We start from the raw sequence: 10,651 nt of genomic DNA, 5'->3' as shown, positions 1-10,651 counted from the left end.
GCGGCGCGGGGGCCCCCCCCCCCGCCGCCCGCCCCGCCGGGCCCGGCCTGTCACGGCGCCGCCGCCGCCATCGCGCCCCCCCCTCCCCTCAGCGGCCCCGGCGGCCGCGCTGAGCCCCCGGCCCCGCAGTACATCCAGGCCGAGCCCCCCACCAACAAGTCGCTGTCGAGCCTGGTGGTGCAGCTGCTGCAGTTCCAGGAGGAGGTGTTCGGCAAGCACGTCAGCAACGCGCCCCTCACCAAGCTGCCGGTGAGAGCCGCGGGGGGACACGGGGGGACACGGGGGGACACGGGGACACCGCGGGCGGGGCGTGCGGGGGACACGCGGGGACCTGGGGACAAGGCTCAGAGCAGGGACAGTGCCCAAAGGTGCCAGGATGGACCCTCGTGGCCCTGGGGTGAGCTGGGGAAGAGCCCCAAAGAATGGGGGACAAAGCCCAGGTTGGAGAGAGCACCTCAAAGACATGGGGACAGCAGCTCCCAGGGCTGGGGACATGGCCCTGGTGAGCAGGGACAAGGCTCTGAGAAGGGACAGTGCCCAAAGGTGCCAGGATGGACCCTCATGGCCATGGGGAGAACTGAGGAAGAGTCCCAAAGAATGGGGGACAAAGCCCAGGTTGGAGAGAGCACCTCAAAGACATGGGGACAGCAGCTCACAGGGCTGGGGACATGGCCCTGGTGAGCAGGGACAAGGCTCATAGCAGGGACAGTGTCCCCGAGGTGCCAGGATGGACCCTCGTGGCCATGGGGAGAACTGGGGAAGAGCTCTGAAAGAATGGGGGACAAAGCCCAGGTTGGAGAGAGCACCTCAAAGACATGGGGACAGCAGCTCCCAGGGCTGGGGACATGGCCCTGGTGAGCAGGGACAAGGCTCAGAGCAGGGACAGTGTCCCCGAGGGGCCAGGATGGACCCTCGGGGCCATGGGGAGAACTGGGGAAGAGCTCTGAAGAAGGGGGGACAAAGCCCAGATTGAGGAGAGCACCTCAAAAGCATGGGGACAGCAGCTCCCAGGGCGGGGGACATGGCCCTGGGGAGCAGGGACAAGGCTCAGAGCAGGGACAGTGTCCCCGAGGTGCCAGGATGGACCCTCGTGGCCCTGGGGTGAGCTGGGGAAGAGCCCCAAAGAATGGGGGACAAAGCCCAGATTGAGGAGAGCACCTCAAAGACATGGGGACAGCAGCTCCCAGGGCTGGGGACATGGCCCTGGTGAGCAGGGACAAGGCTCAGAGCAGGGACAGTGTCCCCAAGGTGCCAGGATGGACCCTCGTGGCATGGGGAGAGCTTAGGAAGAGCCCCAAAGAATGGGGGACAAAGCCCAGGTTGGAGAGAGCACCTCAAAGACATGGGGACAGCAGCTCCCAGGGCTGGGGACATGGCCCTGGTGAGCAGGGACAAGGCTCAGAGCAGGGACAGTGTCCCAAAGATGCAGGGATGGCCCTGGGATGGGGTCGTGGAGATCCTGGGGGGAGCCCCAAAGAAGAGGGGACAGCACCTCGATATCCAGGGAAGGCATCCCAGTACTCAGGATGTCCCCTCAATGCCCAGGGACAGAGCCTCAGCACCTGGGGACAGGACCCTGAGCAGGGACAGAGCCCAAAAACCTGGGGACAGCACCCCAGTACCCAGGGACAGAGCCCCAGGGATTTGGGGACATGTCCCTGAAGAGCAGGGACAGAGCCCAAAGACCTGGGGACAGACCCTGATGACCCTGGGACAAGGCCCCAGTGGCCCATGGGCAGCACCCCAAAGACCTGGGGACAGAGCTCAGTGGGAACGAGGCCCCAGAGCCCCCCAAAATGGCCCCAAAGAACAGGGGACAGTGCCCTGAGTGGGGACAGCAGCCCAACAGCCAGGGACAGCATGTGAGCACTCAGGAACAGAACCCCAGAACTTGGGGACAGCACCCAGGGACAAGGTCCCAGTGAGGTGGGGACAAGGCCTGAATGGGGACAGCGTCCCAAAAATGCAGGACCAGACCCCAAAACCTTGGGGCAGAGCCTCAGTGAAAAGGGGACAAGGACAGTGATGACCAGGGAGAGGGTCCTGAGCAGGGACAGTGCCCCAGAGACAGGGGGACAGCCCTGGGGACATGTCCCCAATGTCCCCAAAGACCTGGGGACAAAGCTCCGAGCAGGGACAGCACCCCAATACCTGGGGACAGCCCCAGTGAGTTGGGGACACGACCCTGAGCAGGGACAGCACCCAAAGCCTCGGGGACGTGGCCCTGGTGACACCATTTAGCCGTTGGGTGGCTTGGGGACAAAGAATGGGGGACAAAGCCCAGATTGAGGAGAGCACCTCAAAGACATGGGGACAGCAGCTCCCAGGGCTGGGGACATGGCCCTGGTGAGCAGGGACAAGGCTCTGAGAAGGGACAGTGCCCAAAGGTGCCAGGATGGACCCTCGTGGCCCTGGGGTGAGCTGGGGAAGAGCCCCAAAGAATGGGGGACAAAGCCCAGGTTGGAGAGAGCACCTCAAAGACATGGGGACAGCAGCTCCCAGGGCTGGGGACATGGCCCTGGTGAGCAGGGACAAGGCTCTGAGAAGGGACAGTGCCCAAAGGTGCCAGGATGGACCCTCATGGCCATGGGGAGAACTGAGGAAGAGTCCCAAAGAATGGGGGACAAAGCCCAGGTTGGAGAGAGCACCTCAAAGACATGGGGACAGCAGCTCCCAGGGCTGGGGACATGGCCCTGGTGAGCAGGGACAAGGCTCAGAGCAGGGACAGTGTCCCCAAGGTGCCAGGATGGACCCTCGTGGCCATGGGGAGAGCTGGGGAAGAGCCCCAAAGAATGGGGGACAAAGCCCAGATTGAGGAGAGCACCTCAAAGACATGGGGACAGCAGCTCCCAGGGCTGGGGACATGGCCCTGGTGAGCAGGGACAAGGCTCAGAGCAGGGACAGTGTCCCCGAGGTGCCAGGATGGACCCTCGTGGCCCTGGGGTGAGCTGGGGAAGAGCCCCAAAGAATGGGGGACAAAGCCCAGATTGAGGAGAGCATCTCAAAGACATGGGGACAGCAGCTCCCAGGGCTGGGGACATGGCCCTGGTGAGCAGGGACAAGGCTCAGAGCAGGGACAGTGTCCCAAAGATGCAGGGATGGCTCTGGGATGGGGTCGTGGAGATCCAGGGGGCAGCCCCAAAGAAGAGGGGACAAAGCCCAGATTGGGGACAGCACCCCGATATCCAGGGAAGGCATCCCAGTACTCAGGATGTCCCCTCAATGCCCAGGGACAGAGCCTCAGCACCTGGGGACAGGACCCTGCTGGCTGGGGACAGGACCCTGAGCAGGGACAGAGCCCAAAAACCTGGGGACAGCACCCCAGTACCCAGGGACAGAGCCCCAGGGATTTGGGGACATGTCACTGAAGAGCAGGGACAGAGCCCAAAGACCTGGGGACAGACCCTGATGACCCTGGGACAAGGCCCCAGTGGCCCATGGGCAGCACCCCAAAGACCTGGGGACAGAGCTCAGTGGGAACGAGGCCCCAGAGCCCCCCAAAATGGCCCCAAAGAACAGGGGACAGTGCCCTGAGTGGGGACAGCAGCCCAACAGCCAGGGACAGCATGTGAGCACTCAGGAACAGAACCCCAGAACTTGGGGACAGCACCCAGGGACAAGGTCCCAGTGAGGTGGGGACAAGGCCTGAATGGGGACAGCGTCCCAAAAATGCAGGACCAGACCCCAAAACCTTGGGGCAGAGCCTCAGTGAAAAGGGGACAAGGACAGTGATGACCAGGGAGAGGGTCCTGAGCAGGGACAGTGCCCCAGAGACAGGGGGACAGCCCTGGGGACATGTCCCCAATGTCCCCAAAGACCTGGGGACAAAGCTCCGAGCAGGGACAGCACCCCAATACCTGGGGACAGCCCCAGTGAGTTGGGGACACGACCCTGAGCAGGGACAGCACCCAAAGCCTCGGGGACGTGGCCCTGGTGACACCATTTAGCCGTTGGGTGGCTTGGGGACAGCAGCTGACCATGGACAGCAGCCAGTGACAGTGCCCTGGTCAGGGACATGGCCTGGAGTGCTGGGGACAGTGACAGGGACCCTGGGACACCGTCCTGCTTTGAGCTGTCCTCAAGGACCAGGGGACAATGTCCCCACACAGGGACAGAGCACAGCAGGGACAGCGCCCTGGCAGGAGCAGTGTCCCAAAAGGGGACACCCCAAATCTGGGACAGGGCCTCAACCAGGGGACACTGCCCCAAAGGCACCAGGACAGCCCCAAAGGACCTGGGGACAATGTCCCCACATAGGGACAGAGCACAGCAGGGACAGAATGCCAAGGGGACACTGCCCCAAAGGACCTGGGGACAATGTCCCCACACAGGGACAGAGCACAGCAGGGACAGAATCCCAAGGGGACACTGCCCCAAAGGACCTGGGGACAATGTCCCCACACAGGGACAGGTCCCCAAGTGGGGACAGTGCTACAACACTGCAGGGACCCCATCCCAGCTTGGGGACAGAGCCCCAAGGAGGTGGCACCTGGGAGAGGGGATGGGACCCCAACAAGGGGATGGCATCCCAATGAGGGGATGTCACCCTGACAAGGAAATGTCACCCTGACAAGGGGATGTCACCCAGACATGGGGAAGTCACCCAGACAAGAGGATGTCACTTAAATATGGAGATGGCACACCAACAAAGGGGTGTCACCCACACAAGGGGATGGCACTTAGACATGGGGATGTCACCTAAACATAGGGATGTCACCCCAGCAAGAGGACAGCACCCCATGAGGGGATGTCACCCTGACAAGGGGATGTCACCCAGACATGGGGATGGCACCTAAACATGGGGATGTCACTCAGACATGGGAATATCACTCAGAGATGGGGATGTCACCTAAACATGGGGATGTCACCCCAAAAAGGAGATGGCTGCCTAACAAGGGGATGTCACCCAGACAAGGGGATGTCACCCAGAGAAGGGGATGTCACCCCGAGGAGGAGATGTCCCCCCAGCAGGGCTCTGTCCCTGTCCCCCTGACCCCTCTCCCCTTGCAGATCAAATGCTTCCTGGATTTCAAGGCGGGGGGAGCCCTGTGCCACATCCTGGCAGCCGCCTATAAATTCAAGAGCGACCAAGGATGGTGAGCACCCACCTGCACCCTCGGGCTGGGGGTCCTGGGGGAGTCCCTGGGGTGGGCAGGGGTTGGGGGTCCCCTCCAGGGGTGGCCTCGGATGGGGGTGCCCAGGGTGGGGCGGTTGTGGGGCTGTCACCTCCAGGGCAGGCGCTGGGACGTGTCCCCCCTCTGTCACTGTGGGCCCTGATAGGGTCCAGACACGTGTCCCACTCGCCCCCCTCCCCAAATTTGGGGTGCTGACGAGGAGACCTGAGCTGTGGCTTTCATGAGAGTCGCTCTTTTCTTCCAATAAGGCGGCGTTTCGATTTCCAGAATCCCTCACGCATGGACCGCAACGTGGAGATGTTCATGACCATCGAGAAATCCCTGGTGCAGGTAAGAGCCCACAGCCCCCACCCCCACCCCGGGACCCCTCCCTGTGTGGGGGGTGCAGGGGGTGGGTTTTGGGGGGCACAAAGGGCCAGAGGATCCCGAGGGTCTGTGCTCAGCCCGGCCCGTCTGTGTGTCCTGCAGAGGAGTGGGTCCGGCCCGTCATGAAGCGTGACAAGCAGGTGCTGCTGCACTGGGGGTACTACCCCGACAGGTGAGGGGGGGGTTGAAGATTTCGGGGACCCCCTCTGTCCCCCCAAATCGCTGTGGGTGCCACTCTAACCCTATCTCCCCCCCAGCTATGACACCTGGATCCCGGCCAGCGAGATCGAGGCGTCCGTGGAGGATCCCCCGACACCGGAGAAACCCCGGAAGGTACAGGGGAGACCCCCAGGTTTGGGGGGCAGCTGGAGCCCCCCTCCCTGGCCTGACTCAGCCACTCTCCTGCCCGGCAGGTCCACGCCAAGTGGATCCTGGACACGGACACCTTCAACGAGTGGATGAACGAGGAGGATTACGAGGTGACGGACGAGAAGAGCCCCGTCACCCGCAGGAAGAAGATCTCGGCCAAGACACTGACAGATGAGGTCAGAGCCAGCTCCGAGCCCCTCGGGGAGGGGTTCTGGGGGTCTCACCTAGCTCAGCTGGACCCCCACGGTTCCCCCCAGGTGAACAGCCCCGACTCGGATCGGCGGGACAAGAAGGGGGGTAACTACAAGAAGAGGAAGCGCTCGCCCTCGCCCTCGCCCACCCCTGAGGCCAAGAAGAAGAACGCGAAGAAAGGGTGAGCTGGGGGGATTTGGGGGGGGTCTGAGGGTGGGGCAGTTCAGCCCTGGGGTCAGTGGTGATGGGGGTCTCTCCCTTGGCAGACCCTCCACCCCCTATAACAAATCCAAGCGCGGGCACCGCGAGGAGGAGCAGGAGGACCTGACCAAGGACATGGACGAGCCCTCGCCCGTCCCCAACGTGGAGGAGGTGACCCTGCCCAAAACAGGTCAGTGGCGGGGGGTGGCAGCCGCCCCCTGGGGCCCCCACAGTGTGGGAGGGGTCCTCGGGGTGCTCAGCACCACTTTCCCCCCACAGTGAACACCAAGAAGGACTCGGAGTCGGCGCCCGTCAAGGGGGGCACCATGACAGACCTGGGTGAGTCTGAGGAGCCACAGCAGAGCCCCGGGACCCCCGGCCTGGCAGTGCCCAAACCCACCCCTGTCCTCCCTTCCAGATGAGCAGGAAGATGAGAGCATGGAGACAGCTGGCAAGGTGAGCCCCGGGAAGGTGTTCTTGATGATCATCTGGTTCTCTCTCATTCCTTGTCCCTCTTTTGGGTGCAAAACCGCTCTCTTCTGCCCTTCCCCTCACCCCTGAGGCTGCAGCTGGGGCTCTTGGTCTCATCCTGCCATGGGTGAGGATGATGAAGGGCGCTGAAGGGGGTCTTTTTACCCATGGGGTGCTGCTCTGTGGGGCAGGACGAGGAGGAGAACGGCACCGGCAGCAAAGGGGAGCAGGCCAAGAACCCCGACCTGCACGAGGACAACGTGACAGAGCAGACCCACCACATCATCATCCCCAGCTACGCCGCCTGGTTCGACTACAACAGGTACAGCCAGCACAGCCAGGGGGGTCCCGGGCCGCCCTTCATCACCTGAGGATGAGGAGGCTGCTCCCAGAGCCCTCCCCGAGCCTCTCCTCCCGCAGCGTCCACGCCATCGAGCGCCGCGCCCTGCCCGAGTTCTTCAACGGCAAAAACAAATCCAAGACCCCCGAAATGTGAGGCCAAACCCCCTCTCCTCAGCTGCCTGCAGCCCCCCGGGGCCGTGCCCGGCGCTGAGCCCCCCGTGCCCCCCACAGATACCTGGCGTACCGGAACTTCATGATCGACACGTACCGGCTGAACCCGCAGGAGTACCTGACCTCCACGGCCTGCCGGCGCAACCTGGCCGGGGACGTCTGTGCCATCATGCGGTGGGTCTGCCAGGGGGCTGGGCTGGCACCCTGGTGCTGCCAGGGAGCCCGTGGTCCTGGTGTTTGGGTTTGGGGTTGGCACCTGTGTGCTGCCAGGGGTCTGGTGCTCCTGGCGTGTTGGGGTTGGTTTGGCCCCCTGGTGCTGCCAGGGAGCCCGTGGTCCTGGTGTTTGGGTTTGGGGTTGGCACCTGTGTGCTGCCAGGGGTCTGGTGCTCCTGGCGTGTTGGGGTTGGTTTGGCCCCCTGGTGCTGCCAGGGAGCCCGTGGTCCTGGTGTTTGGGTTTGGGGTTGGCACCTGTGTGCTGCCAGGGGTCTGGTGCTCCTGGCGTGTTGGGGTTGGTTTGGCCCCCTGGTGCTGCCAGGGAGCCCGTGGTCCTGGTGTTTGGGTTTGGGGTTGGCACCTGTGTGCTGCCAGGGGTCTGGTGCTCCTGGCGTGTTGGGGTTGGTTTGGCCCCCTGGTGCTGCCAGGGAGCCCGTGATCCTGGTGTTTGGGGGTTGGGTTGGCACCTGTGTGCTGCCAGGGGTCTGGTGCTCCTGGTGTGTTGGGGTTGGTTTGGCACCCTGGTGCTGCCAGGGAGCCTGTGATCTTGGTGTTTGGGGGTTGGTTTGGCACCCACATGATGCCAGGGGTCTGGTGCCCCTGGGTGGGTTGGCACCTGTGTGCTGGCAGGGGTCTGGTACTGGTGGGGCTGGGGGTCAGCGTGCAGCCTCTGTGCTGGTGGAGGGTCAGTGTGGCATCCTGGTGCTGGCAGGGGGTCAGTGTGGCACCCTGCTGAGTGGTCAGTGTGGCACCCCAGGGCTGGCAGGGGGATGACTTTGGCACCATGGGGGTGGCAGGAGTCTAGAGCCAGTGCTGCTGGGGGGTCCACACCAAAGGGGTGGCACCCTGGCACTGGTGGGGGTCCAGTACCATGGGACAGGGGTGGTCAGTGTCACCCTGGCACTCGTGGGTGTCCAATGGCACTGGAACAAAGTGGTCAGTGTTACCCTGGCACTGGTGGCTGTCCAATACCAGTGGCACAGGGGTGGTCAGTGTCACCCTGGCACTGGGACAGGGGAGTGGTCAGTGTCACCCTGGCACTGGTGGCTGTCCAATACCAGTGGCACAGGGGTTGTCAGTGTCACTCTGGCACTGGTGGCTGTCCAATACCAGTGGCACAGGGGTGGTCAGTGTCGCACCACGCTGCCCATGCCAATCCGGTGGGCTCTGACCCCGGCTCCCCGCAGGGTCCACGCCTTCCTGGAGCAGTGGGGTCTCATCAACTACCAGGTGGACGCCGAGAGCCGGCCCACCCCCATGGGCCCCCCGCCCACCTCGCACTTCCACGTGCTGGCCGACACGCCCTCGGGGCTGGTGCCGCTGCAGCCCAAGACGCCCCAGGTGGGTGCCGGGGGCGGCCGCCCCGCCCAGCCGCGACCCCCCCCTGCCGCCCCCCGGTCCCCGCGGGGGCCGGGCGCGGGGTGGGGCGGGGGGTGGGGGATGCACAGCTTCGATCCGTGCCTCAGGGCCGGCAGAGCGACGGCGACGCCAAGACGGGCCGCAAGAGCAAAGAGATGGAGGAGCTGGTCAGCGAGACGGTGAAGGGCAAGCCGGAGCTGGTAGGCGGCTCCTTGGGGTCCGTGCCCCCCGCCGCTGGCCGAGGAAGGCTCCTTCCCTCCTCCTCACCCTCGCATGCCGCCCCGCCCCGGGGAGCAGGGACGCGGGGGGGACGCACACCGTGACGGGGGACACCGTGACGCGGAGAATGACACCGAGGCTTCTCCGGGACAACGGGGAGGAGGGGACACGCCGATGTCCTGCCCCGCGGGCCCGGCCCAGCGTGTCCCCTGTCCCCCCCTGCAGCAGCCCAGCTCGGCCTCGCAGCAGATGCTGAACTTCCCGGACAAGGGCAAGGAGAAGCCGGCGGACATGCAGAACTTCGGGCTCCGCACCGACATGTACACCAAGAAGAACGTCCCCTCCAAGGTGGGCACCCCCCCGGGCCCGGCTCCGGACCCCCGCCCGCCGCCCCTCACCCCCCATCTCCCCCCTCCCCGCAGAGCAAAATTGTATTAGGGAGAGGGGATGGGGATGTGGGGAGAGGGTGAGTCCTACAGGGAGAGGGGACAGGGGTGTTGGAGGGGGGATAAGGGTGTGGGGAGAGGGGACAGGGACTGTGAGGAGAAGGGACAGGGATGTGGGGAGAGGGCAAAGTCCTTTAGGGAGAGGGGATGGGGATGTAGGGAGGGGACAGGGACTGTGGGGAGAAGGGACAGGGATGTGGGGAGAGGGTGAGTCCTTTAGAGAGAGGGGACGGGGACATGGGGAGAGGGACTCTGGGGAGTGGGTGAGTCCTATAGGAAGAGGAATGAATGAATCCTATAGGGAGAGGGGATGAGGATGTGGGGAGGGGACAGGTATGTGGGGAGAGGGGATGTGGGAGAGGAGAGTGAGGCTGGGGAGAGGAGATGGGGAGTGTGGGGAGAGGGCTCAGGGATGTGGGGAGTGGGTGAGTCCTATAGGGAGAGGGGACAGGGACTGTGAGGGGTGGGATGAGTCCTGTGGGAAGAGGAATATGGGGAGAGGGATGAGCCCTATAGAGGTTCCTATAGGGGAATGGGAAGACTGACAGGGAGAAGGGCTGAGCCCTATAGAATGTCCTACAGGGGTCAGCCTGATGGGGAGAGGGATGAGGAGCATGGGGAGACCACCAAATCCTGTGGAGATTCCTCTGGAGACTCTCAGGGGGATGGGAAGGGCCCTCCAGAACATTCCATGGCCATTCCAGCCAGGACGAGCCCGGAGGGGCCGGGCCGAGCCCCCCAGGGGACGTACGGGGCTGGGGGTCGCGGGCTTGGCTCTGGGGGTCCCTCTGGGGGTCGCACTGAGGAATCCTGCCCGCAGAGGAATTCTCCAAGATGAAGGAGGAGGTGCCCACGGCGCTGGTGGAGGCCCACGTGCGCAAGGTGGAGGAGGCGGCCAAGGTGACGGGCAAGGCCGACCCCGCCTTCGGGCTGGAGAGCAGCGGCATCGCCGGCACCGCCTCGGACGAGCCCGAGCGCATCGGTCAGAGGGGCCGGGGGGCCGGGCTGGGGGCTGGTGGAGGCCCACGTGCGCAAGGTGGAGGAGGCGGCCAAGGTGACGGGCAAGGCCGACCCCGCCTTCGGGCTGGAGAGCAGCGGCATCGCCGGCACCGCCTCGGACGAGCCCGAGCGCATCGGTCAGAGGGGCCGGGGGGCCGGGCTGGGGGC

The 10,651-nt window shown here is 64.5% G+C and overlaps 1 protein-coding gene across 1 annotated transcript in view; it reads left to right on the top strand.

Moving 5' to 3' along the window:
* Positions 1 to 18: 18 nt before the first annotated feature.
* The window catches only part of SMARCC2 (SWI/SNF related, matrix associated, actin dependent regulator of chromatin subfamily c member 2), a gene marked incomplete at its 5' end in the record, with an annotated part of 15,349 nt that continues 4,716 nt past the window's right edge, over positions 19 to 10,651 (top strand). The window contains 17 exon segments of the mRNA XM_041414949.1: positions 19 to 249; positions 5,011 to 5,096; positions 5,384 to 5,484; positions 5,487 to 5,673; positions 5,759 to 5,834; positions 5,915 to 6,046; positions 6,128 to 6,243; positions 6,329 to 6,453; positions 6,543 to 6,602; positions 6,682 to 6,719; positions 6,926 to 7,056; positions 7,155 to 7,226; positions 7,308 to 7,421; positions 8,648 to 8,801; positions 8,927 to 9,019; positions 9,264 to 9,461; positions 10,307 to 10,466. Of these exon segments, the coding sequence (XP_041270883.1) occupies positions 19 to 249; positions 5,011 to 5,096; positions 5,384 to 5,484; positions 5,487 to 5,673; positions 5,759 to 5,834; positions 5,915 to 6,046; positions 6,128 to 6,243; positions 6,329 to 6,453; positions 6,543 to 6,602; positions 6,682 to 6,719; positions 6,926 to 7,056; positions 7,155 to 7,226; positions 7,308 to 7,421; positions 8,648 to 8,801; positions 8,927 to 9,019; positions 9,264 to 9,461; positions 10,307 to 10,466 (2,074 nt within the window).

Source organism: Onychostruthus taczanowskii, unplaced genomic scaffold, assembly GCF_017590055.1.
Source record: "Onychostruthus taczanowskii isolate IOZ18803 unplaced genomic scaffold, ASM1759005v1 scaffold483, whole genome shotgun sequence".
Classification (NCBI taxonomy): Eukaryota; Metazoa; Chordata; class Aves; order Passeriformes; family Passeridae; genus Onychostruthus; species Onychostruthus taczanowskii.
The sequence above is the reverse complement of the archived record's forward strand: the minus strand, read 5'-3'. Positions and strand labels throughout refer to the sequence as shown.